General features: G+C 40.2%; 1 protein-coding gene across 3 annotated transcripts in view; it reads right to left on the bottom strand.

The window, feature by feature from the left end:
- Window positions 1-7,687: 7,687 nt before the first annotated feature.
- The window catches only part of SYNJ2 (synaptojanin 2), a 573,751-nt gene continuing 555,645 nt past the window's right edge, over window positions 7,688-25,793 (bottom strand). For all 3 annotated transcript variants that reach the window (XM_073671522.1, XM_073671524.1, XM_073671525.1), the window contains one exon: window positions 7,688-11,545. In XM_073671522.1, the coding sequence (XP_073527623.1) occupies window positions 10,565-11,545 (981 nt within the window). In that variant the 3' untranslated portion in view covers window positions 7,688-10,564. The remainder of the gene's footprint in view (window positions 11,546-25,793) is intronic.

Consider the following 25,793-nt stretch of genomic DNA (forward strand, 5'->3'; position numbering starts at 1 on the left):
GAGGAAGCCTGCTACAGCAGGTGAGGTATATTATGCTGGGGAGGAGCAAATTTTATTTAAATGCAATAATAGTGTCAGCTTCCAGATGGCAGAAGACTATCCCATGGTTCTATGTCCCCCAATAAAGACTGTGAGAAACAGATTTTACGGTAAGTAAAAAAATTTATTTTTCTGTGATACATTTTGTTTTAAAACGAATGTATATCTGATTGTCTAATGGGATAAGATATGATTTTTGGGGTGAAAAAGAAACCAAAACATAGATACCTTTCCAGCCAAAGACCCTGAAATACAGATAGCTACCTAATTAAACTACAAAAACAGAGAAACAAATGGAGTAGTCATAAACTACCAAGTAGAATAAGAGCCATAGTTTTATAAGAACTAGTAATAACATTTTACATAACAATTAAAAAAGAGGTCTTCTTTTTTCAGGAGGAACAAGAAAGGGGGGCCTCCATATAAAGTTTCATCCATGAGGATACAAAAGTCATATAGCAGGCAACAGGAAATGAACAGATGCAGAGATGACAGATAACAAAGTTATTGAGAGAGTATGTGTCGTCTTAATATCATAGATATTGCAAGGGTGCAATAGGGTAATCAAAAAGACAGAAACACAGAAGTGTCAAAGACACCAGGCACATTACAACATGTGCCAATAGAAGGTAAATACAAATCTATAGCATAGAGCAAAACTTATCTATGGTATATTGAGATAAGGACACCTCACACTGCCCCGACGTGCGTTTCGCTTTCTCAAATATAAGACTATTTGATGGTTCTGTGAATCTTGATCTCAAACACTTGGTTACAATGCATTAATGTTCTTAATTCATAGGGTCATTTGCACTTGACATGCGGTCTACTGTACTTGACATCTGCACTGCGATTACCTTAGATAAAGACTCACTTTCTACAGGGAACTACAATCCAGAGTCATCAAAATTTCCAAAGAAGAAACAAGTTGATAGAAATGAAGATTGATTTTATTTAGTAATTTAGTCTTACATACTGTAAGCAGTGTCTATAAAAAATGTATCTCTCAATATTGATATCATTAAAACATCAGGCAAACAGTTTTTATCCATGTAAGGTTATGTTTTACAAAAATAGTCATTTCAAATTTTTTCACATAAAATAATATGGAATCCTGCCTTCCTATAACAAGATCCTATTTTTTATTATAGTGTGACAATTGTATTTAGGCGGATGTGGATAAAAATTTTATTAACAGTGAGTGTGTTGTTTTTTTTTTATGAATATCAAATTTCATAACCGACCTCTAGAAATTTTCAATTGTGCTATTTTATTGCAGAAATCACAAATGTAAACATTTTCATAGAAATATTTCTTGAAAGATTAACCAGCCATTATTTTACCAAAATATCTATTCAAGCATGGTGTTTTTCTTAACCAGATCTTCACTTGTGTGAGGCCAGTAAAGGAGTCAAATTTTTAAAAACTTCTTAAGGTGCAGGAAGAATTTCATGCAATGTTTAAATGTCACACATGCAATTTATGCCTACGTGGGATGTCTGTGCATTTAAATACTAAACAATTAATATTTAGTGTGCAAGAATCTTTTGGCAAAAGAAGAGTTCCTAAGCTCCTTGTACTGCAGGACACAGAAATAGGGTGTAAGGCGAACAGTCTTGTAAAGTTATGGCATATTGCTAGGATGTGCCATCACTTTATAATTGATGGGTGTAGGTCACCCACTGTGCAGGGAAATGCAGCACAATCAAATGAATAGGGCCAGATGAGTTTCCAAGCACAATAGGATGACCAAGAGAGGCTTTATTTTCAGGATCCTGGGGAGCACACACCAATCAAAAAGTGCTGGCATATCCTTACTATATACAGTGGGGGAAATAAGTATTTGATCCCTTGCTGTTTTTGTAAGTTTGCCCACTGATAAAGACACGAACAGTCTATAATTTTAAGGGTAGACTTAAAATATCCCCCCCAAAAATCAAGAAAATCACATTGTATAATATAAATTAGATAATTTTTTTGCATTTTGTAGTGAGAAATAAGTATTTGATCCCTCTGGCAAACAACACTTAATATTTGGTGGCAAAACCCTTGTTGGCAAGCACAGCAGTCAGACGTTTTTTGTAGTTGATGATGAGGGTTGCGCACATGTCAGGAGTAATTTTAGTCCACTCCTCTTTGTCGATCATCTCTAAAACATTTAGATTTTGAGGCTGTTGCTTGGCAACTCGGAGCTTCAACTCCCCCCCATAAGTTTTCTATGGGTTTAAGGTCTGGAGACTGGCTAGGCCACTCCATGACCTTACTGTTCTTTTTGAGACACTCTTTCAGCCACTCCTTTGTTGCCTTGGCTGTATGTTTTGTCATTGTCTTGCTGGAAGACCCAGCCACGACCCATCTTCAATGCTCTTACTGAGGGAAGGAGGTTGTTGGCCAAAATCTTGCGATACATGACCCCATCCATATTCCCTTCAGTATGGTGCAGTCGTCTTGTCCCCTTTGCAGAAAAGCACCCCCAAATTATAATGTTTCCCCCACCATGCTTCATAGTTGGGACGATGTTCTTAGGGTTGTACTCATCCTTCTTCCTCCAAACACGGCAAGTTGAGTTAATGCCAAAGAGCTAAATTTTTGCCTCATCTGACCACAGCACCTTCTCCCCATAACTCACAGAGTCATCCACGTGTTCATTGGCAAACTTCAGACGGGCCTGCACATGTGCCTTCTTGAGCATGGGGACCTTGCGGGCACTGCAGGATTTTAAACCTTTAAGGCATAATGTGTTACCAATGGTTTTCTTGGTGACTGTGGTCCCAGCTGTCTTGAGATCATTGACAAGTTCCCCCCGTGTAGTTTTAGGCTGATCTCTCACCTTCCTCATAATCATGGATACCCAATGAGGTGAGATTTTGCATGGTGCCCCAGATCGATTTCAATTGACAGTCATTTAGTATTTCTTCCATTTTATTACTATTGCACCAACAGATGTCTCCTTCTCACCCAGCGTCTTACTTATGGTTTTGTAGCCCATTCCAGCTTTGTGCAGGTCTATGATCTTGTCCCTAACATCCTTAGAAAGCTCTTTGGTCTTGCCCATGTTGTAGAGGTAAGAGTCTGACTGATTAATTGAGTCTGTGGACAGGAGTCTTTTATACAGGTGACTATGTAAGACTGCTGTCTTTAATGCAGGTAACGAGTTGATTAGGAGCGTCTAACTGGTCTGTAGGAGCAAGAACTGATAATGGTTTGTAGGGGATCAAATACATATTTCTCAGTGCAAAATGCAAAAAAATTTATCGAATTTATACAATGTGATTTTCTTGATTTTTTTGGGGAAATTCTATCTCTCAATGTTAAAATTGTTAAACCAGGGGAGGAGTCTGAAGAGATAATTTGCATATTCCCACTGCATTTTGGGGTAAGTGAAGAGTCTCCGCGAGCTCAAAGAACACTGGATTTTGGCTGTTGGAGCTGAAAAGAGGACACCGGTAAACAGCGCGCCTACCGCCACGCGCATTTTGAAGCTTTTTTTTTTAAGCTTTTTTCACTGTTTTCAGAACATTAACAATAAGAACATGGAAGAGTCCAGGAGCCATTTGGTGAGCTGCATATCCTGCTACATGTTCACAGACTTGCCAGTGGAAAAGCCAAACTTCACATGCCTGAAATGCAAGCTTGTGTCCCTGTTGGAGGAAAAGTTGCGAAATCTAGAAGAGAGGTTAACTACCTTGAAAATCATTAAGGAAGGTGAAGAGTTCTTAGACAGAGCAGAATTATCTCTTCATGATTCAGAAAGAGAAGAAATTCGAACTGCACCTGACGAAACAGAGGAATGGAAGCATGTGACCCACAGAAGCAGGAGGATCGAGAGGCAGTCAGCACCCATACTGCTCAGGAACCAGTACCAGGCTCTCACGCAGGAGAACCATGAAGAAATACAGCAAAATAAGACTTTGCCAACAATGAATAACCTTGTAAGCCCTCAGAATCCTCCTGGATGGAGAAAGAAGAATGTTGTGAAGAAAAAACGGAGAGTGGTGGTCATGGGGGATTCCCTGTTAAGAGGAACAGAGGCCACTATCTGCAGACCAGACATAACCTCAAGAGAAATGTGCTGTCTTCAAGGAGCAAAAATTAAAGATGTGTCTGACAGGATATCAAGACTCTTCAGACCTACAGATCACTACCCATTCCTGCTAATACATGTGGGGACAAATGACACCGCAAGAAAGGACCTGGAAACCATCTGCAGTGACTTTGAAGACTTAGGCAAGAAAGTGAAAGAATTGGGAGCGCAGGTGGTCTTCTCATCCATCCTCCCAGTGGATGGCCATGGAACAATGAGATGGAATAAGATTCTACAGGTGAACAACTGGCTACGTCGATGGTGCCGTCAACAAGGATTTGGATTTCTGGATCACGGAATGAATTACCTATACGATGGACTACTTGCTAGAGATGGGGTGCACCTTATGAAGACTGGAAAACATGTATTTGGAAGTCGCCTTGCTACACTCATCAGAAGAGCTTTAAACTAGAACAATGTGGGAAGGGAAGCAAAAGGCCAGAAAAAGCCATACAGCTGACAAATACTATTGAGATCTCTGCTACTGGAAGTGGAAAGGAAGAACAAAGACAAAACAATTTAAATAATAAAAATATGGGAGGAAGAGAAACCAATCACAAACTAAAATGTTTTTATACAAATGCACAAAGCATGGGCAACAAACAAGGAGAATTGGAACTACTAATGCAGGAAAAGGAATATGATGTCATTGGAATCACTGAAACTTGGTGGGACGATACACATGATTGGAATAAAAGGCTAAAAGGATACAACTTATTTGCAAGAAACAGACTTGATAAACGAGGAGGAGGTGTTGCATTGTATGTTAGAAAAGCGTATATCTGCACAGAGATTGAAGCTTCAGAGACTGGGAGTTCTGTGGAAACTGTTTGGGTAAGAATACAAGGAGAGAACAACGGAAAGGATACCATTGTAGGCATTTACTACAGGCCACCTGGGCAAGCTGAAGATATGGATGAACTCTTTATGTATCAAATGACCAAGTTCTCCAAAAAATATGACGCAGTGGTCATGGGAGATTTCAACTATCCAGACATTTGTTGGGAATCTCTCTCAAGTAAAACTAACAGGTCAAGCAAATTCTTATCCTCTCTTGCTGACAACTTTATCTTCCAAAAGGTAGGGGAGAAAACAAGGGGATCTGCTACTTTGGATCTAATCCTTATAAACAGGGAGGAAATGGTTGAGGAGGTAAAGGTGGCTGGGACCCTAGGAGGCAGCGATCATGCTATTATAGAATTTTGGATAACTAGAGGAGGAAGACATGTGAAGACTCAAACTTCAAGGTTAGATTTTAGAAAGGCAGATTTTAAGAGACTCAGAAAGAGAATAGGAGGGATCCAATGGCTGGATGTCCTTAAGGACAAAAATGTCCAGGAAGGATGGGAAATTTTTAAAAATGAGATTCTCAAAGCACAATCGTTAACAATCCCGAAAAGTAGGAAGAATGGGAAGCATTTAAGGAAACCAGGATGGATGAACACAGAACTTAAACACATGCTAAAAAGAAAGAAATAAATGTTTATTAAATGGAAAGAGGGAGGCATATCTAAAGAAGATTATAATGCAGTCTGCAGATCCTGCAGGGCACGTATCAGGTTAGCTAAAGCTGACAATGAATTAAGGCTTGCAAGAGATGTCAAAAGCAATAAAAAAGGATTTTGGGGGTATGTCAAAAGTAAAAGAAAAGTCAAAGATGCTATAGGATTTTTACAGGATGAAAATGGAGAAATGGTAAGAGAGGATGTTGAGAAGGCCGAACTTTTTAATTCCTATTTTGCATCTGTTTTCTCTCAGAAAGAAAATGTAACATCAACTGATCTTCACTGTCCTTTTAAAGGAATAGAGGAATCCAAGTTATCTGTAAACAGAAAGATTGTGAGGGAATATTTAGCTAACATAAATGAGTTCAAGTCTCCAGGTCCAGATGAATTACACCCCAGAGTACTGAAGGAGATTGTAGAAGAAATTTTAGAACCACTCTCCATAATCTTTGAAAATTCTTGGAGAACAGGAGAAGTCCCAGAAGACTGGAGAAGAGCAAATGTTGTTCCTATCTTCATAAAGGGGAAGAAGGTGGACCCAGGGAACTATAGGCCGGTGAGTCTGACTTCTATACCAGGAAAGATCTTTGAACAAATTATTAAACAACATGTATGTAAGTACATGGATAAGAATGAAGTGACTAACCAGAGTCAGCATGGGTTTGTAACTAACAAGTCATGTCAGACTAACTTAATTTCCTTCTATGACAGAATCACTGACTGGGTGGATCAGGGAAATGCTGTAGATATAGTATATCTTGACTTCAGCAAAGCATTTGACAAAGTATCTCACACCATCCTTATTGAAAAAATGACCAAGTATGCAATGGACCAGGCAACTGTTAGGTGGATTCATAACTGGCTTAGTGATCGGACTCAAAGGGTGGTTGTAAATGGCTTCACATCCAGCTGGATGAATGTCTCAAGTGGGGTACCACAGGGCTCCGTCCTGGGACCTGTATTGTTCAACATCTTTATCAATGATTTAGATGAAGGAATTGAGGGTAAACTGATTAAATTTGCTGATGACACAAAGCTAGGAGGGATAGCTAATACTAGAGAAGAGAGAGAGAGGATTCAAAAAGACCTAAATAAACTGGAGCAGTGGGCAGCAACCAACAGAATGGTTTTTAACAGGGAAAAATGCAAAGTACTACATCTGGGCAATAAAAATGAAAAAAGCATATACAGAATGGGAGGAATAGAGCTAAGCAACAGTACATGTGAAAAAGACTTAGGTATACTAATAGATCATAGACTGAACATGAGTCAACAGTGTGATGCAGCAGCAAAAAAGGCAAATACAATTCTGGGATGTATTAACAGAAGCATACAGTCTAGATCACGTGAAGTCATTATCGGTCTTTACTCCTCTTTGGTCAGACCTCATCTGGAATACTGTGTACAGTTTTGGGCACCACATTTTAAAAAAGACATAGACAAACTGGAGCAAGTTCAGAGAAGAGCGACCAGAATGGTGACTGGTCTGCAAACCATGTCCTATGAGGAACGGTTGCAGGATTTGGGAATGTTTAGCTTGCAAAAAAGAAGACTGAGAGGAGACTTAATAGCTGTCTACAAATATGTCAAGGGCTGTCACATTGTAGAAGGATCATCTTTATTCTCATTTGCACAAGGAAAGACTAGAAGCAATGGGATGAAACTAAATGGGAGGAGACACATTAGATATTAGAAAAAACTTTTTGACAGTTAGGGTGATTAATGAGTGGAACAGGCTGCCACGAGAGGTGGTGAGTTCCCCTTCAATGGACGTCTTCAAACAGAGGCTGGACAGACATCTGTCTGAGATGATCTAGTGAATCCTGCTTTGAGCAGGGGGTTGGACCAGATGACCCAGGAGGTCCCTTCCAACTCTACCATTCTATGATTCTATGAAATTAACCTACTCTTAAAATTATAGACTGTTCATGTCTTTGGCAGTGGGCTAACTTACAAAAACAGAAATGTATCAAATATTACAGTGCTGGCCAAAAGTATTAGCACCACCCCAGCAATTCTGTCAGATAATACTCTGTTTCTTTCCTGAAAATGATTGCAATCACAAATTCTTTGGTATTATTCTCTTCATTTAATTTGCTTGCAAGGAAAAAACACAAAAGAGAATGAAACAAAAATCAAATCATTGATCATTTTACACAAAACTCCAAAAAAGGGCCGGACAAAAGTATTGGCACCCTCAGTCTAATACTTGGTTGCACAACCTTTAGCCAAAATAACTGCGAACAACCGCTTCCGGTAACCATCAATGAGTTTCTTACAATGCTCTGTTGGAATTGTAGATCACTCTTCTTTGGCAAACTGCTCCAGGTCCCTGATATTTGAAGAGTGCCTTCTCCAAACTGCCATTTTGAGATCTCTCCACAAGTGTTTTATGGGATTCAGGTCTGGACTCATTGCTGGCCACCTTAGAAGTCTCCAGTGCTTTCTCTCAAACCATTTTATAGTGCTTTTGGAATTGTGTTTTGGGTCATTGTCCTGCTGGAAGACCCAAGACCTCTGAGGGAGACCCAGCTTTCTCACACTGGGCCTTACATTATGCTGCAAAATTTGTTGGTAGTCTTCAGACTTCATAATGCCATGCACACGGTCAAGCAGTCCAGTGCCAGAGGCAGCAAAGCAACCCTAAAACATCAGTGAACCTCCGCCATGTTTGACTGTAGGGACCGTGTTCCTTTCTTTGAATGCCTCTTTTTTTTTCCTGTACACTCTATGTTGATGCTTTTTCCCAAAAAGCTCTACTTTTGTCTCATCTGACCAGAGAACATTCTTCCAAAACATTTTAGGCTTTCTCAGGTAAGTTTTGGCAAACTCCAGCCTGGCTTTTTTATGTCTCGGGGTAAGAAGTGGGGTCTTCCTGGGTATCCTACCATACAGTCCCTTTTCATTCAGACGCTGACGGATAGTACGGGTTGACACTGTTGTACCCTCGGACTGCAGGGCAGCTTGAACTTGTTTGGATGTTAGTCGAGGTTCTTTAACCACCATCCGCACAGTCTTGCGTTGAAATCTCTTGTCAATTTTTCTTTTCTGTCCACATCTAGGGAGGTTAGCCACAGTACCATGGGCTTTAAACTTCTTGATGACACTGCGCACGGAAGACACAGGAACATTCAGGTCTTTGGAGATGGACTTGTAGCCTTGAGATTGCTCATTCTTCCTCACAATTTGGTTTCTCAAGTCCTCAGACAGTTTTTTGGTCTTCTTTCTTTTCTCCATGCTCAATGCGGTACACACAAGGAGACAGGACAGAGGTTGAGTCAACTTTAATCCATGTTAACTGGCTGCAAGTGTGATTTAGTTATTGCCAACACCTGTTAGGTGCCACAGGTAAGTTACAGGTGCTGTTAATTACACGAATTAGAGAAGCATCACAGGATTTTTCAAAGGGTGCCAATACTTTTGTCCAGGCCCTTTTTTAGGTTTGGTGTGGAATTATATCCAATTTGGCTTTAGGACAATTCTTTTTGTGTTTTTTTCATTGAAGACAAATTAAATGAAGATAATAATACCAAAGAATTTGTGATTGCAATCATTTTCAGGAAGAAACTGAGTATTATCTGACAGAATTGCAGGGGTGCCAATACTTTTGGCCACCACTGTATTTCCCCCACTGTACAATCACTTTATAGGGTAAATCCAATAAAAACCTGAGTTTTACATTATAATCATTCAGCAGTAAAACATTGTAGAGTTTTCCCGACAGAAGTTGTTAAAGGACAAGTTTCCCTCCAAAAATACCAGTTATTAATGGAGGAACTCTCCTAAATCTCTAATGAGGTGCGATATTAATTATTACCATCAAACTTGACTATTAATAATTAATATCTACTAAGTTATGCCATAACAGTATCTGTGCCTTATACTATCTGAGACAAAACAGTGTATCAATATGGAATATTTATTACACACACATAAGTCTACAGTCTATTACATACATATATATTTATATCCATCTGGCGACTTTAAATATATATATATATGCACATAGGTATATAGATGTTACAATATTAATACAGTAATATCACAACAATACCACACATTCAACCCACAATTAGTTAATAATATTCCACCCAAGTTTCCTAATCACGCATGCAATATCTGTCCACCCGACTATACTAACTTTCCCTATATATAGAGATATAAGGATAGCAGTATCTAGGGGTTACAGAGGAAGATAGACACTTAGCCAGATCTTCTCATCATGGTGGTAATCTAGAAAGAGAGCAAGACCATGTGGAGCTCTGGGGTTTTAAGTCCAGCCAGTGTCCAGCTTCATGTGACAGGAAATGATGTATTATTCCCCACCCCCCACTGGCTTAGGTCTTTGTTCACGTCCAACCATACTAGCAAAACCTGTTTTTGCACATGGCTGGATATTCTATTGAATCCTTCCCCAGCAGCAAACACACTGTGAAGCTATACATGAGGGGAATTATATCAGTGGGGCATTAATAAGCATGGGGACATTGGACATATGGGGGAAGCATGGGGATTGGGCATAAACACATGGGGAGATGTGGGGCCCAATATATACATACATATGTATCTGCAAGCATGGCTAGCATGCAGATACATATATACATGTACAACCTGGGACACTTCCCTTTACAGAAGTTTTCTTTACAGGTCACCTAAACTTCTCACAAAATAATATAGTAATATTATATGTGGAAGTTGATTTCATACCTTTGCACCTTTCACATTTAAAACAAAATTGACACATGTACTTTTGCCATTTTAGACAGGGTAAGGCTGCTTGCAGTAACCATCAATGGGGTCACTGCATCGGAAGGTTGGTGTGTTTTGGAAAATATCTTCCTATACAATTAAAACTTCAGTGCTAATACACTGAAAAGTTTAGCTCTGCTCTTTTACATTACTCCGTCTTTAAAAGGTGATTTGAAAATGTTTGTAGTCACCATGGAAATTCCATCGGGGATTGTTTTATCGCTTTTTCTTCTTCTTGAAACGTATCATTACCATTGTTAGGAAACTGTTCTGTGGAAGTACCAGGGTATGTGGACTGAAATTTTCCATTTTTATCAAAAATGGTACTTTCAGCAGTCCAGACTCTTTGGGGTTCTAGTAGTTGACCAAAACTGTTATGGAGATCACCGTTGTCCTTTGTGCTTGCAGCTTCAGCCAAAAAATCTAGATTCATTGAAGATCCTTCACCCGAACTGTTGTTATTATTACTATTTGACACTGTATCATCTTGAGACAAACTTTTCATACTTTGTATCACCTGAAGGTGGAATGCAGCTGGAGCAGACTTCTTTCTTCGAGGAGGAACTGTCGGAGGCAACGAATTATTATTTGATGTCTCATCAGATGTAACTTTAGTCTGACTAGTAGGAGTCTCCTCATTACTCTGCTTCATTTCCTTAGATTTTACAATCTGAGTAAGTGGTAATGTTCTTGGTTTGGGCACTGGACGTATTTTTGGAATGTCACAATTATCTGTAGCATTCACTTTGGCCTCATTCTGAGGTAGCACAGAAACTGTTGAGGAAGTGGAATTAGTGGTACTTGGAAAAGGTGTAAGACCATGTCCAATATGCCCATCTGAACTGGCAACTGATTCAGATACTAAGGGGCATTGCTGTGAATATGCTGAACCTCCAGATTTAATGTTTGTGAGGTTACTTACATCATTATCTTCTGGTTCATCCATGAGATCTAATGTTATGAAGTCATTAATCACTACATTAGGTTGAGCTATCAGATTGATGTTTGAATTGACAAAATTTACACAATGTTCAGATTTTGGTTTGGGAGGAACTTTGGGTGGAGATCTCAATGGTAACATGCTATCTGACATTCTTCCATGATATGCTGGTTTAAGAGGCTCTGCATCCCGGTGTTGAAATAGTTCTGTTTGCTGTTCTTCATTAAACTGTTGAAGGAAAAAGAAAAAGCATAGTGTTACAATTAACATAAACTGCATAAGATCGTTAAAGGGCAGATTTACCATTTAACCTTTGCTGAACAGTTCCATAAAGAGTGCCTCCCAATACTGAACATTATCATCTATCCACAACGTAACTGAAAAGTCACTGATCAGTGTAGGACAGCTTAATTCAGCAGTCCCTACACAATATATATTTAGAGGTGGTGCATGCATGGCCTCAGCTGCATTTTAATTGGGCAATTCAGAGATCGATTCAGGGCTGAGTAACTTATTATTAAAGTTGGTGCAAATCGATTTGCTGGACCCAATCCATTTCCATAATGTGTGACACTGGACGGGAGCTCTGAGAACCACCTTCAACTTCCCAGCATCTGCAGATTTCTTTTGATTAGCTGGACATCATCACATGGCCAATGGACGGGGTCTAACTATTCTATGGATACGACAGAACATGCAATGTTGGAAATAACCCATTAAATAAATATTTTGTAATAAAGTGTTGTCATTTCTGCCTCTCTGCAGTAATAAGCTTTTAAACACAAGTCACACTTTGCATTTTTTTAATGTTTTATGTGGACCAAAAAATTTATTAATTTACACATGACTAGTACTGGGTGATGCAGGTATCGAAATAAGACAGAGCCAACTCCAACTAAATCACCTGAGCTCCCATTAAATACGTTAAATTGCAATATTTCCATCTTGTGTATAACACCAAGCTCTCATCACTTCTTGTACTAGATGAGTGTCCCAAATAAGTGAAATATTTATTTTAATAATATAACAAACATTTTAGGTGTGCTGCCATTTCCAGTCATTCTTAATGCCATTGATAAATATCGGTAGGACATTGGAGATAGTGGCTGGCGTAATTGTTAAAGTTCATTACTGAGCTTACCAGGTGATTATTCCCTCTGAGGAAGCGACCCCTGGTGGTCACGAAACGCGCGTCGGGGTACACCAATGCATCTGTCTTTCCACTGATGTCCTACTGATCACCTGGTAAGCTCAGTAATGAACTTTAACAATTATCAAAGATAGCTGCTCGCACTATGTACTTATGATATATGGTTAATGTGTTAGTCCTGGTCTAAGACTACTTATTTTTACCACTGCCACTCTATACATTTATTCCAGGACTGACCTGTTTCACTGCCATATGAGTGCAGACCTGGCTATATTTTACTCTCTTTATCTCTAATTGAGTTTATGAGCTTTACCTGTGTAAGGGCTTTATGACGTCAGTGGTCCGTTGCTGCCATTTTTTATGCACTTCCACTTTTCTATTCATTATATGTACAATTTTATATTTATTAAATGATGTAATAAAATTAATTATATGCCGATAAAACTCTCTTTCCTCATTTGATTGTGCTAAGCATGTTTTCTAACTGGAAGAGAATTGGCTAAGCAGTCAGTTTCTGGAAGTCGATCATTAATTTTTTAAATTAACCCCTTAAGGACAGAGCCAATTATGTACTTAATGACCAAGCCAAATTTTACAATTCTGACCACTGTCACTTTGAGGTAATTACTCTGGAATGCTTCAATGGATCCCCCTGATTCTGAGATTGTTTTTTCGTGACATTTTTTTTCAATGAAGCTAACATTAAATGAATCAGAAATACACTCTATACATTGTTAATGTGGTAAATGAATATTCTAGATGCAAACGTCTTGTTTTTATTGCAATATCTACATAGGTGTATAGAGGCCCATTTCCAACAACCACCACTCCAGTGTTTTAATGGTACATTGTGTTTGCTAACTGTGTAAGAATGCTAATGGATGTTTAGAAAACCCTAGAAAACCCTTGCACAAGTATGTTAGCCCAGCTGAAAACGGGTTGGCTGATTTGAGAAGCTATAAAATTGACCTTCCTTTGAGCTAGTTGAGAATCTGGAGCATTACATTAGTTTGTTCTATGAAACTCTCAAAATGGCCAAAAAAAGAGAACTTTCATGTGAAACTCGACAGTCTATTCTTGTTCTTAGAAATGAAGGCTACTCCATGCGAGAAATTGCCAAGAAACTGAAGATTTCCTACAACGGTGTGTACTACTCCCTTTAGAGGAGAGAACAAACAGGCTCTAACCAGAGTAGAAAGAGAAGTGGGAGGCCCCGCTGCACAACAAGACAAGTACATTAGAGTCTCTAGTTTGAGAAATCGACGCCTCACAGCTCCTCAACTGGCAGCTTCATTAAATAGTACACGGACAACGCCAGTGTCAACGTCTACAATGAAGAGGCAACTCAAGGACGCTGGCCTTCAGGGCAAAGTGGCAAAGAAAAAGCCATATCTGAGACTGGCTAATAAAAGGAAAAGATTAATATGGGCAAAGGAACACAGACATTGGACAGAGGAAGATTGGAAAAAAGTTTTATGGACAGACGAATCAAAGTTTGAGGTGTTTGGATCACACAGAAGAACATTTGTGAGACGCAGAACAACTGAAAAGATGCTGGAAGAGTGCCTGACACCATCTGTCAAGCATGGTGGAAGTAATGAGATGGTCTGGGGTTGCTTTGGTGCTGGTAAAGTGGGAGATTTGTACAAGGTAAATGGAATTTTGAATAAGGAAGGCTATCACTCCATTTTGCAATGCCATGCCATACCTTGTGGACAGCGCTTTATTGGAGCCAATTTCATCCTACAACAGGACAATAACCCAAACCACACCTCCAAATTATACATCAAGTATTTAAGGAAGAAGCAGGCAGCTGGTATTCTATCTGTAATGGAGTGGCCAGCGCAGTCACCAGATTTCAACCCCATTGAGCTGTTGTGGGAGCAGCTTGACCGTATTGTACGTAAAAAGTGCCCATCAAGCCAATCCAACTTGTGGGAGGGACATTTCTCAAGATTACCTCAGTAATTTAACAGCTAGAATGCCAAAGGTCAGCAAAGCTGTAATTGCTGCAAAGGGAGCATTCTTTGACGAACGCAAAGTTTGAAGGAGAAAATTATTCTTTCTAATAAAAATCATTATTTCTAACCTTGTCAATGTCTGGACTATATTTTCTAATCATTTTGCAACTCATTTGATAAATAAAAGTATGAGTTTTCATGGAAAACACAAAATTGTCTGGGTGACCCCAAACTTTTGAACGGAAGTGTAAGTCACACAAAATAGTTAATAAATAACATTTCCCACACGTCTACTTTACATCAGCACAATTTTGGAACCAAATTTTTTTTTTGTTAGGAAGTTATAAGGGTTAAAAGTTGACCAGCGATTTCTCATTTTTCCAACAAAATTTACAAAAGCATTTTTTTAGGAACCACATCACATTTGAAGTCACTTTGAGGGGTCTACATGACATAATATACCCAAAAGTGTCACCATTCTAAAAACTGCTCCCCTCAAGGTGATCAAAACCATATTCAAGAAGTTTATTAACCCTTCAAGTAGTTCACAGGAACTAAAGCAACGTGGAAGGAAAAAATGTACATTTAACTTTTTTTCACACAAATTTTACTTCAGGCCCCAAATTTTTAATTTTCTCAAGGGTAACAAAAGAAAATGGGCCACAAAATTTGTTGTGCAATTTCTCCTGAGTATGTCGACACCCAATATGTGGGGGAAAACCTCTGTTTGGGCGCACGGCAGGGCTCAGAAGGGAAGGAGCGCCATTTCACTTTTTGAATGTAAAATTTGCTGGAATAATTAGAGGATGCCATGTTGCGTTTGAAGAGCCCCTGATGTGCCTAAACAGTGGAAACTCCCACAAGTGACACAATTTTGGAAACTACACCCCTCAAGGATTTTATCAAGGGGTATAGTGAAAATTTTGAACCCAGAAGTACGACATAGAATTTGATAACATTAGGTCATCATATTGAATAAGTTGTCATTAGTCTTGAGAACAAGAGCTCGCTACTTGAGTTTCCATCGGGTGCTCGGATGACAGTATCGCTGATGCTCAAGTGAGATGCTCGAGTCCCCGTCTTGCATGTTTCACGGTTGTTAGACACCCAAAAAAATTATGGGGATCGCTCGTGTATGGCAGGCAAGCCCCGCATGTTTTTGTTGGCTATATAACAACCGCAAAACATGCGGGGCGAGGACTAGACCACCCGCGATACTTGGTGCATACCTCAGCACCCGATGCAAACTCAAGTAGCGAGCACTTGTGCTCAATACTAGTCGCCATATCGTCATCATTTTTTTTTTCTTTACTTCCCAATCCCAACCCCAACAAAACCCTAGCACAACCCCAACCCTAACCCTGGGCTAACTCTACCCCTGGGCTGACCCTAACCCTGGGCTAACCCTAGGCTAACCCTAACCTTGGGCTAACCCTAACCCTGGGCTAACCCTAACAAAAAATATATATTTTTTATTTTATAATTTTTATTTACCTAAGGGGGGGACAAAAGGGGGTTTGATTTATTATTTTTTTCATTTTGATCACTGTGATAAGGTTTATCACAGTGATCAAAATGAACCAGTAGGGAAAATTCTCTGTTATTACCGAGCGCTGGACGGCAGATCTCAGCGGGTGCACTGCGCATGCGCCCGCCATTTTTTTTCTCTAGCAAGATGCCGGAGCACCGGGGGGAAGATCTGGGGGTTGATCAGAGGACAGCGGAGGTACCGGGTGGCTTCATTTCTCTCTCCTCTGACATGTATATCATGTCAGAGTAGAAATTATTGTAAACCGCGGGCCCACTTTTTTTTGTGATCGCAGCTATTCAGTGAATAACGGCGATCACGCGACAGGGGGCCATAAAAACCAGCCCTGATAATATTCTCTGTGGTCTCAGCTATCCCCGGTAGCTGAGACCACGGAGAATTTCTGGGGGACGCTACAGGCTTATTCCTCAGCGACGCATTTTCACGGCGCTGAGGAATAAGTACCCTGAACTGCGCCGTGAAAATTCGTTACGACGTTCGTTAAGGGGTTAAATGACTGGAATTGTTTTGAATCCTATACAAATGCTGCATTCACCGTACCCTAAAACAAAAATAAAAATTGTGAAACATTTATACTCAATTTGTTTTTATAGATTGCAGGTCTTAAACCCTGTTCATATCATTTTTTTTTTCAACTTGGTTTAAATGTATATGCCAAGAAAAGCTCCTGGTGTATATGTTAATTTGCGACAGTCTCAGGTGGCGATCAGTGGCATCCATTACCCATAGACAATAATGGAATCTGTTTAATGCATGGGTGATGAATCCCATTTTTAAATGAATACCATTAGTTTCAAAGTGTAGCCCACTTCTTCTTCAGGAAATAAAAAAACAAATATAATATGGTTATATGTTTTTTTATTTCCTGAAGTGGGTTACACTTTGAAACGAGTAGAAAAATAAAAGAAACAGTTATTTGATAGTACTTCTGGTGTACGATGTTTCTTCACAAGCTGGCAGTGCAGAGATGGACTCCAAACCTTCCATGTTTTATTTAATCCCATTTAATCTGTGATACAACCCAGAGCAGTTTATCTAATCTGATTTTCTGTGATAAAACCCAGAGCTGTGTATCTCATTATCTGTGATACAACCCAAAGCTGTGTATCTAATCCCATCATCTGTGAAAAAACACAGAGCTGCGTATCTAATGGCATCATGTTTTGTACAGCTCACAGAGACGTGTATCCAATCCCAATGAGTGGTACACATTACACCACTGATCAAACAGAAGTAGCCGGAGTGGAGGGGGTCACACATTACACCACTGTTCCCATTGAAGTGGACGAAACGTGGTCTCACATTACACCACCACTCCCCTATTAGTGTACGGAGTGGGGTCACACATTACACCACTGCTCCCATAGAAGTAGACAGAACGGAATAAAACATGACACCACTGCTCCCATAGAAGTATACAGAGCGGGTTCATACATTACACCACAGAGCCCCTAGAAGTGGATGGAGCGAGGTCACACATTACACCACTGCTCCCTGTAAGAAGGTTAACGGTCGCGTAGTTGATGGGAGGTATGTATCATAGAGATGGCTGTCCTCTCTGATGTAACCCAGAGTGTTGCTCTAGTGCACGTAAGCACTAAGAGGACTGATTGGTGAACCTGGGACCAGGTTACGGGTAGTTTGGAGTTGGGCGGGTCCAGCTACCCACATACCTCACCTCTGGGTGTGGTTAACAGCCTATAAAATGGAGGCTGTTTATTTAGCACATGGTCTGTGTGTTTGGACAGAGAAGGACTCCTGTGTGGTGTTGTTTCCAGACCGAGACAGGATACTGGACGCTACCCAGCCTGTGTGCCCACATGACTGGCTAAGCAGATACTTGCTTAACCCCTTTACCCCCGAGGGTAGTTTGCACGTTAATGACCAGGCCAATTTTTACAATTCTGACCACTGTCACATTATGAGGTAATTACTCCGGAAAGCTTCAATGGGTCCCGCTGATTCTGAGATTGTTTTTTCGTGACATATTGCACTTCATGATAGTGGTAAAATTTCTTCGATATCACTTGCGTTTATTTGTGAAAAAAAAAACTGAAATTTTTTGTAAAAATTTTGAAAATTTCACAATTTTCAAAATTTGAATTTTTATGCCCTTAAATCATAGAGATATGTCACACAAAATAGTTAATAAACAACATTTCCCACATGTTTACTTTACATCAGCACAATTTTGGAACCAAAATGTTTTTTTTAGTAGGAAGCGATAAGGGTTTAAAATTGACCAGCGATTTCTCCTTTTTACAACAAAATTTATAAAACCATTTTTTTTTTAGAGACCACATCACATTTCACGTGACTTTGAGGGGCCTTTATGACAGAAAATACCCAAAAGTGACATCATTCTAAAAACTGCACTCCTCAAGGTGCTCAAAACCACATTCAAGGAGTTTATTAACCCTTCAGGTGCTTCACAGGAATTTTTGGAATGTGGAAGAAAAAAATGAACATTTAACTTTTTCACAAAAATGTTACTTTAGACCCAATTTTTTTTTATTTTCGCAGGGGTAACAGGAAAAATTGACCCTAAAATTTGTTGTGCAATTTCCCCTGAGGACGCAGATACCCCATATGTGAGGAAAAAACACTGTTTGGGCGCATGGCAGGGCTCGAAAGGGAAGGAGCGCCATTTGACTTTTTGAATGTAAAATTTGCTTGAATAATAACCGGATGCCATGTTGCGTTTGTGGAGCCCCTGATGTGCCTAAACAGTGGAAACCCCCCACAAGTGACCCCATTTTGGAAACTAGACCCCTTAGGGAACTTATCTAGATGTGTGGTGAGCACCCTGAACCCCCAGGTGCTTCACAGAAGTTTATAACATTGAGCCATAAAAATAAAATTTTCACATTTTTCCAACAAAAATGTTTGTCAGCCCACAATTTTGCATTTTCACAAGGGTAACATTAGAAATTGCACCATGCAATTTGTTGTGCAATTTCTCCTGAGTAAGCCGATACCCCATATGTGGGGGAAAACCACTGTTTGGGAGCACGGCAGGGTTCGGAAGGGGAGGAGTGCCATTTGACTTTTTGAATGTAAAATTTGTTTGAATAATTAGTGGACGCCATTTTGCATTTGGGGGAGTCCCTGATGTGCCTAAATAGTGGAAACCACCCCCTCCCTCCCCCCAGTGACTTCATTTTGGAAACTACACCCCTCCAGGATTTTATCAAGGGGTATAGTGAACATTTTGAAACCAGAGGTACGACATAGAATTTGATAACATTAGGTCATCATATTGAATAAGTTGTCATTAGTCTTGAGTGCAAGTGCTCGCTATTTGAGTTTGCATCGGGTACTCAGGTATGCATCAAGTATCGCGGGTGCTCAAGTGACATGCTCGAGTCCCTGCCCCGCATGTTTCACGGTTATTAGACACCCAAAAAAAACATGTGGGATTGCTCGTGCATGGCAGGCAATCCCCATGAGTTTTTTTGGGCTTTATAAAAGCTGCAAAACATTTGGGGAGGAGACTCGAGCATCCGCTATATTCGGTGCATACCCGAGTACCCGATGCAAACTCAAGTAGCGAGCACTTGCGCTCAACATTAGTCGCCATATCGTCGTCATTTTTTTTTTCTTTACTTCTGAAAAAATCCCAACCCCCACCCTAACCTTAGCCCAACCCTAACACTAGCCCAACCCTAACCCTAACCTTAGCCTAACCCTAGCACAACCCTAACCTTATGTTAGGATTTGAACCTGTGACCCATTGCTTGCTAGTCTGTTCCTTTGCTGTGGAGCTATTCGGAACTTGTTTAACTCCTGCCTGAAACCATATGAACTTCGTCTGGGATAGAGATCATCACCTGCCCTGCTGATTGTTCCCGCCCTGATTGAGATTGATTGGACCTGCTATATATACCTGGCCCTGTGCAGCTTCCTGTTGCTGAGTATTCTGTCACGCTACTGGCGATACTGGACTGGAGGTCAGTGGCCGGAGCAGATGTGTACAGGTGACCTGACCGTGGGAAGACATCTGGGGATGCAGTATATGGCGGTAGTAGTTCACCTTGTCAGAAGATGCAGTATATGGCAGTAGTAGTTCACCTTGTCAGAAGATGCAGTATATGGCGGTAGTAGTTCACCTTGTCAGCAGATGCAGGGGCCCGCCCGAGCAAGGGCCGGCCGGGATCACACACGAGCACCAGGTTCGTTTAGGCAATAGGAGTTCGAGGTAGGAACAGCAGAGTCTTCACAAGAAGCAGGAAAGCGCCAGCAGAACACCTTCCAAGTCAGGAGCTCAGATAATGCTTCACTCAGTTAGACTGAGCACCACAATACTCAGCAACAGGAAGCTGCACAGGGCCAGGTATATATAGCAGGTCCAATCAATCTCAATCAGGGCGGGAACAATCAGCAGGGCAGGTGATGATCTCTATCCCAGACGAAGTTCATATGGTTTCAGGCAGGAGTTAAACAAGTTCCGAATAGCTCCACAGCAAAGGAACAGACTAGCAAGCAATGGGTCACAGGTTCAAATCCTAACACCTTAGCACAACCCTAACACCTTAGCACAACCCTAACACCTTAGCACAACCCTAACCCTAGCTCAACCCTAACCCTAGCTCAACCCTAACCCTAGCCCAACTCTAACCCTAGCACAACTCTAACCCTAAAGTTTATTTTTTATGCCGTTCCTTGTGAGGTATAAGTGATTAGACATCTTTATTCTTCGGGTCGGTGCAATTACAGCGATGCCAGATTCATATCGGGTTTTTATGATTGACAGCTGTCACACACTAAAAGACGCATTTTTTTGCAAAGACTAGTTTTTGCGTCGCCATATTTTGAAAGCTATAATTTTTCCATATTTCGGCCGACAGAGTCATGTAAAGGCTTGTTTGTTGCGGGACACGTTGATGTTTTTATTGGTACCATTTTCGGCCATGTGACATTTATTGATCGCTTTTTATTCTGATTTTTAGAAGGCAGAATAAACAAAAACCAACAATTCAGGAATTGTTTTTTGTTTGTTTGTTATGCCGTTCTGCGTGTGGTAAAATTGATAAGGTAGCTTTATTCTTCAGGTCAGTACGTTTACAGCGGTATTGCATTTATATATATTTTTTTAATGTTTTGGCGCTTTTACACAATAAAAACTATTTTATAGAAAAAATAATTGTTTTTGCATCGCTTTATTCTGAGAGCTATAACTTTTTTATTTTTTGGCCGTTGGAGCTGTATGGCGACTTTTTTGCGGGACAAGATGACGTTTTCAGCGGTACCATTTTTATCTACATTCGTCTTTTTGATCATGTTTTATTCCATTTTTTGTTTGGCGGTATGATGATAAAACATTGTTTTATGCTTCGTTTTTTATTATTTTTTTTTACCGTGTTCACTAAAGGGGTTAACTAGCGGGACATTTTTATAGGGCAGGTCGTTCCGGACGCGGGGATACCAAATATGTGTATTTATTTTTATTTTTTCCATAAGATTATTTATTTATGGGTACAATATATTTTTATTTTTTTTTTATTAGTTTTTTTTTTCATCATTTTTAAAAAAATATTTTTACAATTTTTTTTTTCAATTTCTTTTCCACTTTCTGACATTTTTATGTCTTTTTCGCTTTGTCCCACTATGGGACTTTCACTTTTTGCAGCCTTATCGGCTGCATGGCATAGAGAGCAGCAGCTCCCTATGCCATGCAGCCTGTCAGCGCTGCACAGGGGATTACTTTGGTCATGCACTGCGCATGACCAAAGCAACTTCCTGCCTCCTGGTGACCCGGATGTTGTCATTATGACATCGGGTCACCATGGCAACATCCGGGACCGGACTCAGACGCCGCTGGACGCCAGCAGAGAAGGTAAGTATGGCGCTTACCTCCTCTTGCCACCGGAATGCTGCGATCGATTTCAATTGAGTTTTAATGTAATAAACAGACATGGACTTTTAAAGGAACATGCTTCCTGTTTGTCTCCCGTTGCATCCAAGTGAGTAAAAACCCTATATCCCATGGAAGTGGACAGAATGGGGGGGCACACATTATACCTTGCTCCCATAAAAGTAGACAGAACTGGGTCACACATTCCACCACTGCTCTCAAAGAAGTAGAGAGAGCGGGGTCACACATTATACCACTGCTCCCATAGAAGTAGACAGAGCTGGGTCACACATTACACCACAGCTCCCATAGAAGTAGACAGAATGGGTCACACATTACACCACTGCTCCCATAGAAGTGGGCAGAGCGGTGACACATATTACACCACTGCTCCCATAGAAGTTGACAGAGCAAGGCACACATTATACCACTGCTCCCAAAGAAGTCGACAGAGTGGGGTCACGCATTACACCACTGCTCCCTTAGAAGTGGACGGTGCAGTGACACACATTACACCACTGCTCCCATATAAGTGGATGAAGCAGGGCCACACATTACACCACTGCTCTCTTAGACATCGAGGAAGTGAGGGTCACATATTACACTTCTCCCCTAATGTGGACAAAGCGGGGTCACACATTACACCACAGCTCCCATAGAGGTGGGTGGAGCGGGGTCACACATTACACCACTGCTCCCCCCTAGAAAGTGGAAACCTAAAGAGATGAACGCTAATATAAGTCGGTAGGCATGCAACATGCAGGCACATGTTCACACTGGCCACTTAACAGACAAAACCTAAGATAAAAACAAAGTGAGCAAATACCCTGCAGTAAATTAATAAATAAATGGCAATAGTGCATGAAAATAACATAGGGTACTTAACATAATTGTGATTAAATAAATGTAAACGCCATCCCACCACGTAAAGGTGACCCTATTCCGGATGTTCCTAAACTTATTTTAACCAAGTACCCCATCTTATTTTTATGCACTATTGCTATTTATTTACTATAGGATATTTGCTAACTTTGTTTTTATCTTAGGTTTCCCCTAGAAGTGGGCAGATAGATGTCGCACATTATACCACTGCTCCCCTAGAAATGGACAGAGTGGGGGGAATTGGTGGGTGGGAGGGAGGAGGTCATGTTATGTTCACAATTATGTCTATGTCTTCAAGGGGTTTTCCCACGAATGAAAGTTAATTTTAATCAATAGATCTTGGAATAAAACACAACTTCCACATTTGGATGTGTTTAAATAAAATGTTCCTGTGCTGAGATAATCTTATAAATGTGCCGCTGCTGTGTACTGTGTAATGGCTGTGTCTGACCATACAGGAACATGGTCTGATCATACCACAGCTCCTGGTCAGAGGAGGATGCAAAAGAGTATACAGATAGTATCCGCTGCAATCCATTGCTATGCTTCCTTTGAAGTAAAACATTGTTTAAAAACAGACAGTGAAATGTTTTGCCTCACAAGAAGAATCAGCTGTGATCTCCTGCTGTAATATCTGTATACTCTCCTGTGCTTCCTCCCCTGCCCAGGAGATGTGGTATGATCAGACCATGTTCCTGTACATGGTCAGACACAGCCATTACACAGTACACAGCAGGGGCACATGTATAAGATTATCTCAGCACAGGAAGATTTTATTAAACAAATCCAATTGTGAAAATTATTATCATTCCAAGATCTATTGATTAACATGTACTTTTGTTCATGGGAAAATTCCATTAAGTAAGCACATCACATAATCAGTAACACCTTATTCCTCACTCTTATTGTATACACATAGTTTACACACCATACTTCTCCATGCTGTCAATTCGGCACCACTTTCTCACACTTGGTTTTTCACATCACTTTTTATTTATCTTTTCACTTCTTGCGAACCCCTCTTATGTTGTTGGTTTGTTTTTGTTGTCTTGGTCGGCCATAATTCACTCTCACACTTATTCCCATGTCTTATGTAATTAGTTTACACATAATCACATTGACATTCATAAATATTTATTATTCTCCCACTCTGATATATTTAGTTTTCACTCACAATGTTACTTTAATATCCATTTTAAGTGTATTTGCAGATATCATTCTGCAATGTTTATTTCTCTTTTTTTCTTACTAATTTATCAAAATATTTCAATTATATTTTCATATACGGGCTATATGTTTAGTTACCTCCTATCATTGAATATACAGTGCCTTGTGAAAGTATTTGGCCCCCTTGAACTTTTCTACATTTTGCCACATTTCTGGCTTCAAACATAAAGATATAAAATTCTAATTTTTTGGGGAAGAATCAACAACAAGTGGGACACAATCGTGAAGTGGAACGAAATTTATTGGATGTTTTAAACTTTTTTAACAAATTCAAAACTGAAAAGTGGAGCGTGCATTATTATTCGGCCCCTTTACTTTCACTCCAGAAGTTCAGTGAGGATCTCTGAATGATCCAATGTTCTCCTAAATGACTGGTAATGATAAATATAATCCACCTGTGTGTAATCAAGTCTCCGTATAAATGCACCTGCTCTGTGATAGTCTCAGGGTTCTGTTTCAATGCAGAGAGCATCATAAAGACCAAGGAACACACCAGGCAGGTCCAAGATACTGTTGTGGCGAAGTTTAAAGCCGGATTTGGATACAAAAAGATTTCCCAAGTTTTATACATCTCAAGGAGCACTGTGCAAGCGATCATATTAAAATGGAAGGATTATCAGACCACTGCAAATCTACCTAGACCCGGCCGTCCCTCTAAACTTTCATCTCGAACAAGGAGAAGACTGATCAGAGATGCAGCCAAAAGGCCCATGATCACATGTGCTTCATCGAGAATAGCGAGACAGCGGATATATATCCTTTACCCTATTTAGATCTCTGCATCATGCTCACCCTAGCATGAGTAGCAGTATATTGCTTGTTTGCCTGTTTCTATTTAGATCTCTGCCTCATGTTGATCCTAACATGAGGAGCAGTATGCACTGTAGCTTTGTTGCCCGTTTGGAAGGTTTTTGCTGAGTTGTGTTTTTAACTCTGGAAAGTTGTTAATATAAATCTAATTACCATTGTGCATTTACTCATCATAGCAGCAACTCCACAACCTTCCACAGTTAATAGTTGGCCAGCTGAATGTTTGAACTCCAGCAACATTGCTGGTGTATATAGGTACCACTATACAGTGCTGGCCAAAAGTATTGGCACCCCTGCAATTCTGTCAGATAATACTCAGTTTCTTCCTGAAAATGATTGCAATCACAAATTCTTTGGTATTATTCTCTTCATTTAATTTGTCTTCAATGAAAAAAACACAAAAAAAATTGTCCTAAAGCCAAATTGGATATCATTCCACACCAAACCTAAAAAAGGGGGTGGACAAAAGTATTGGCACCCTTTGAAAAATCATGTGATGCTTCTCTAATTCGTGTAATTAACAGCACCTGTACCTTACCTGTGGCACCTAACAGGTGTTGGCAATAACTAAATCACACTAGCAGCCAGTTAACATGGATTCAAGTTGACTCAACCTCTGTCCTGTGTCCGTGTGTGTACCACATTGAGCATGGAGAAAAGAAAGAAGACCAAAGAACTGTCTGAGGACTTGAGAAACCAAATTGTGAGGAAGCATGAGCAATCTCAAGGCTACAAGTCCATCTCCAAAGACCTGAATGTTCCTGTGTCTTCCGTGCGCAGTGTCATCAAGAAGTTTAAAGCCCATGGCACTGTGGCTAACCTCCCTAGATGTGGACGGAAAAGAAAAATTGCCGAGAGATTTCAACGCAAGATTGTGCGGATGGTGGATAAAGAACCTCGACTAACATCCAAACAAGTTCAAGCTGCCCTGCAGTCTAAGGTTACAACAGTGTCAACCCGTACTATCCGTCGGCATCTGAATGAAAAGGGACTGTATGGTAGGATACCCAGGAAGACCCGACTTCTTACCCCGAGACATAAAA

This window comes from Phyllobates terribilis, unplaced genomic scaffold (assembly GCF_046119375.1).
Source record: "Phyllobates terribilis strain yellow unplaced genomic scaffold, ASM4611937v1 Scaffold_3__8_contigs__length_932513732, whole genome shotgun sequence".
NCBI classification, from domain to species: domain Eukaryota; kingdom Metazoa; phylum Chordata; class Amphibia; order Anura; family Dendrobatidae; genus Phyllobates; species Phyllobates terribilis.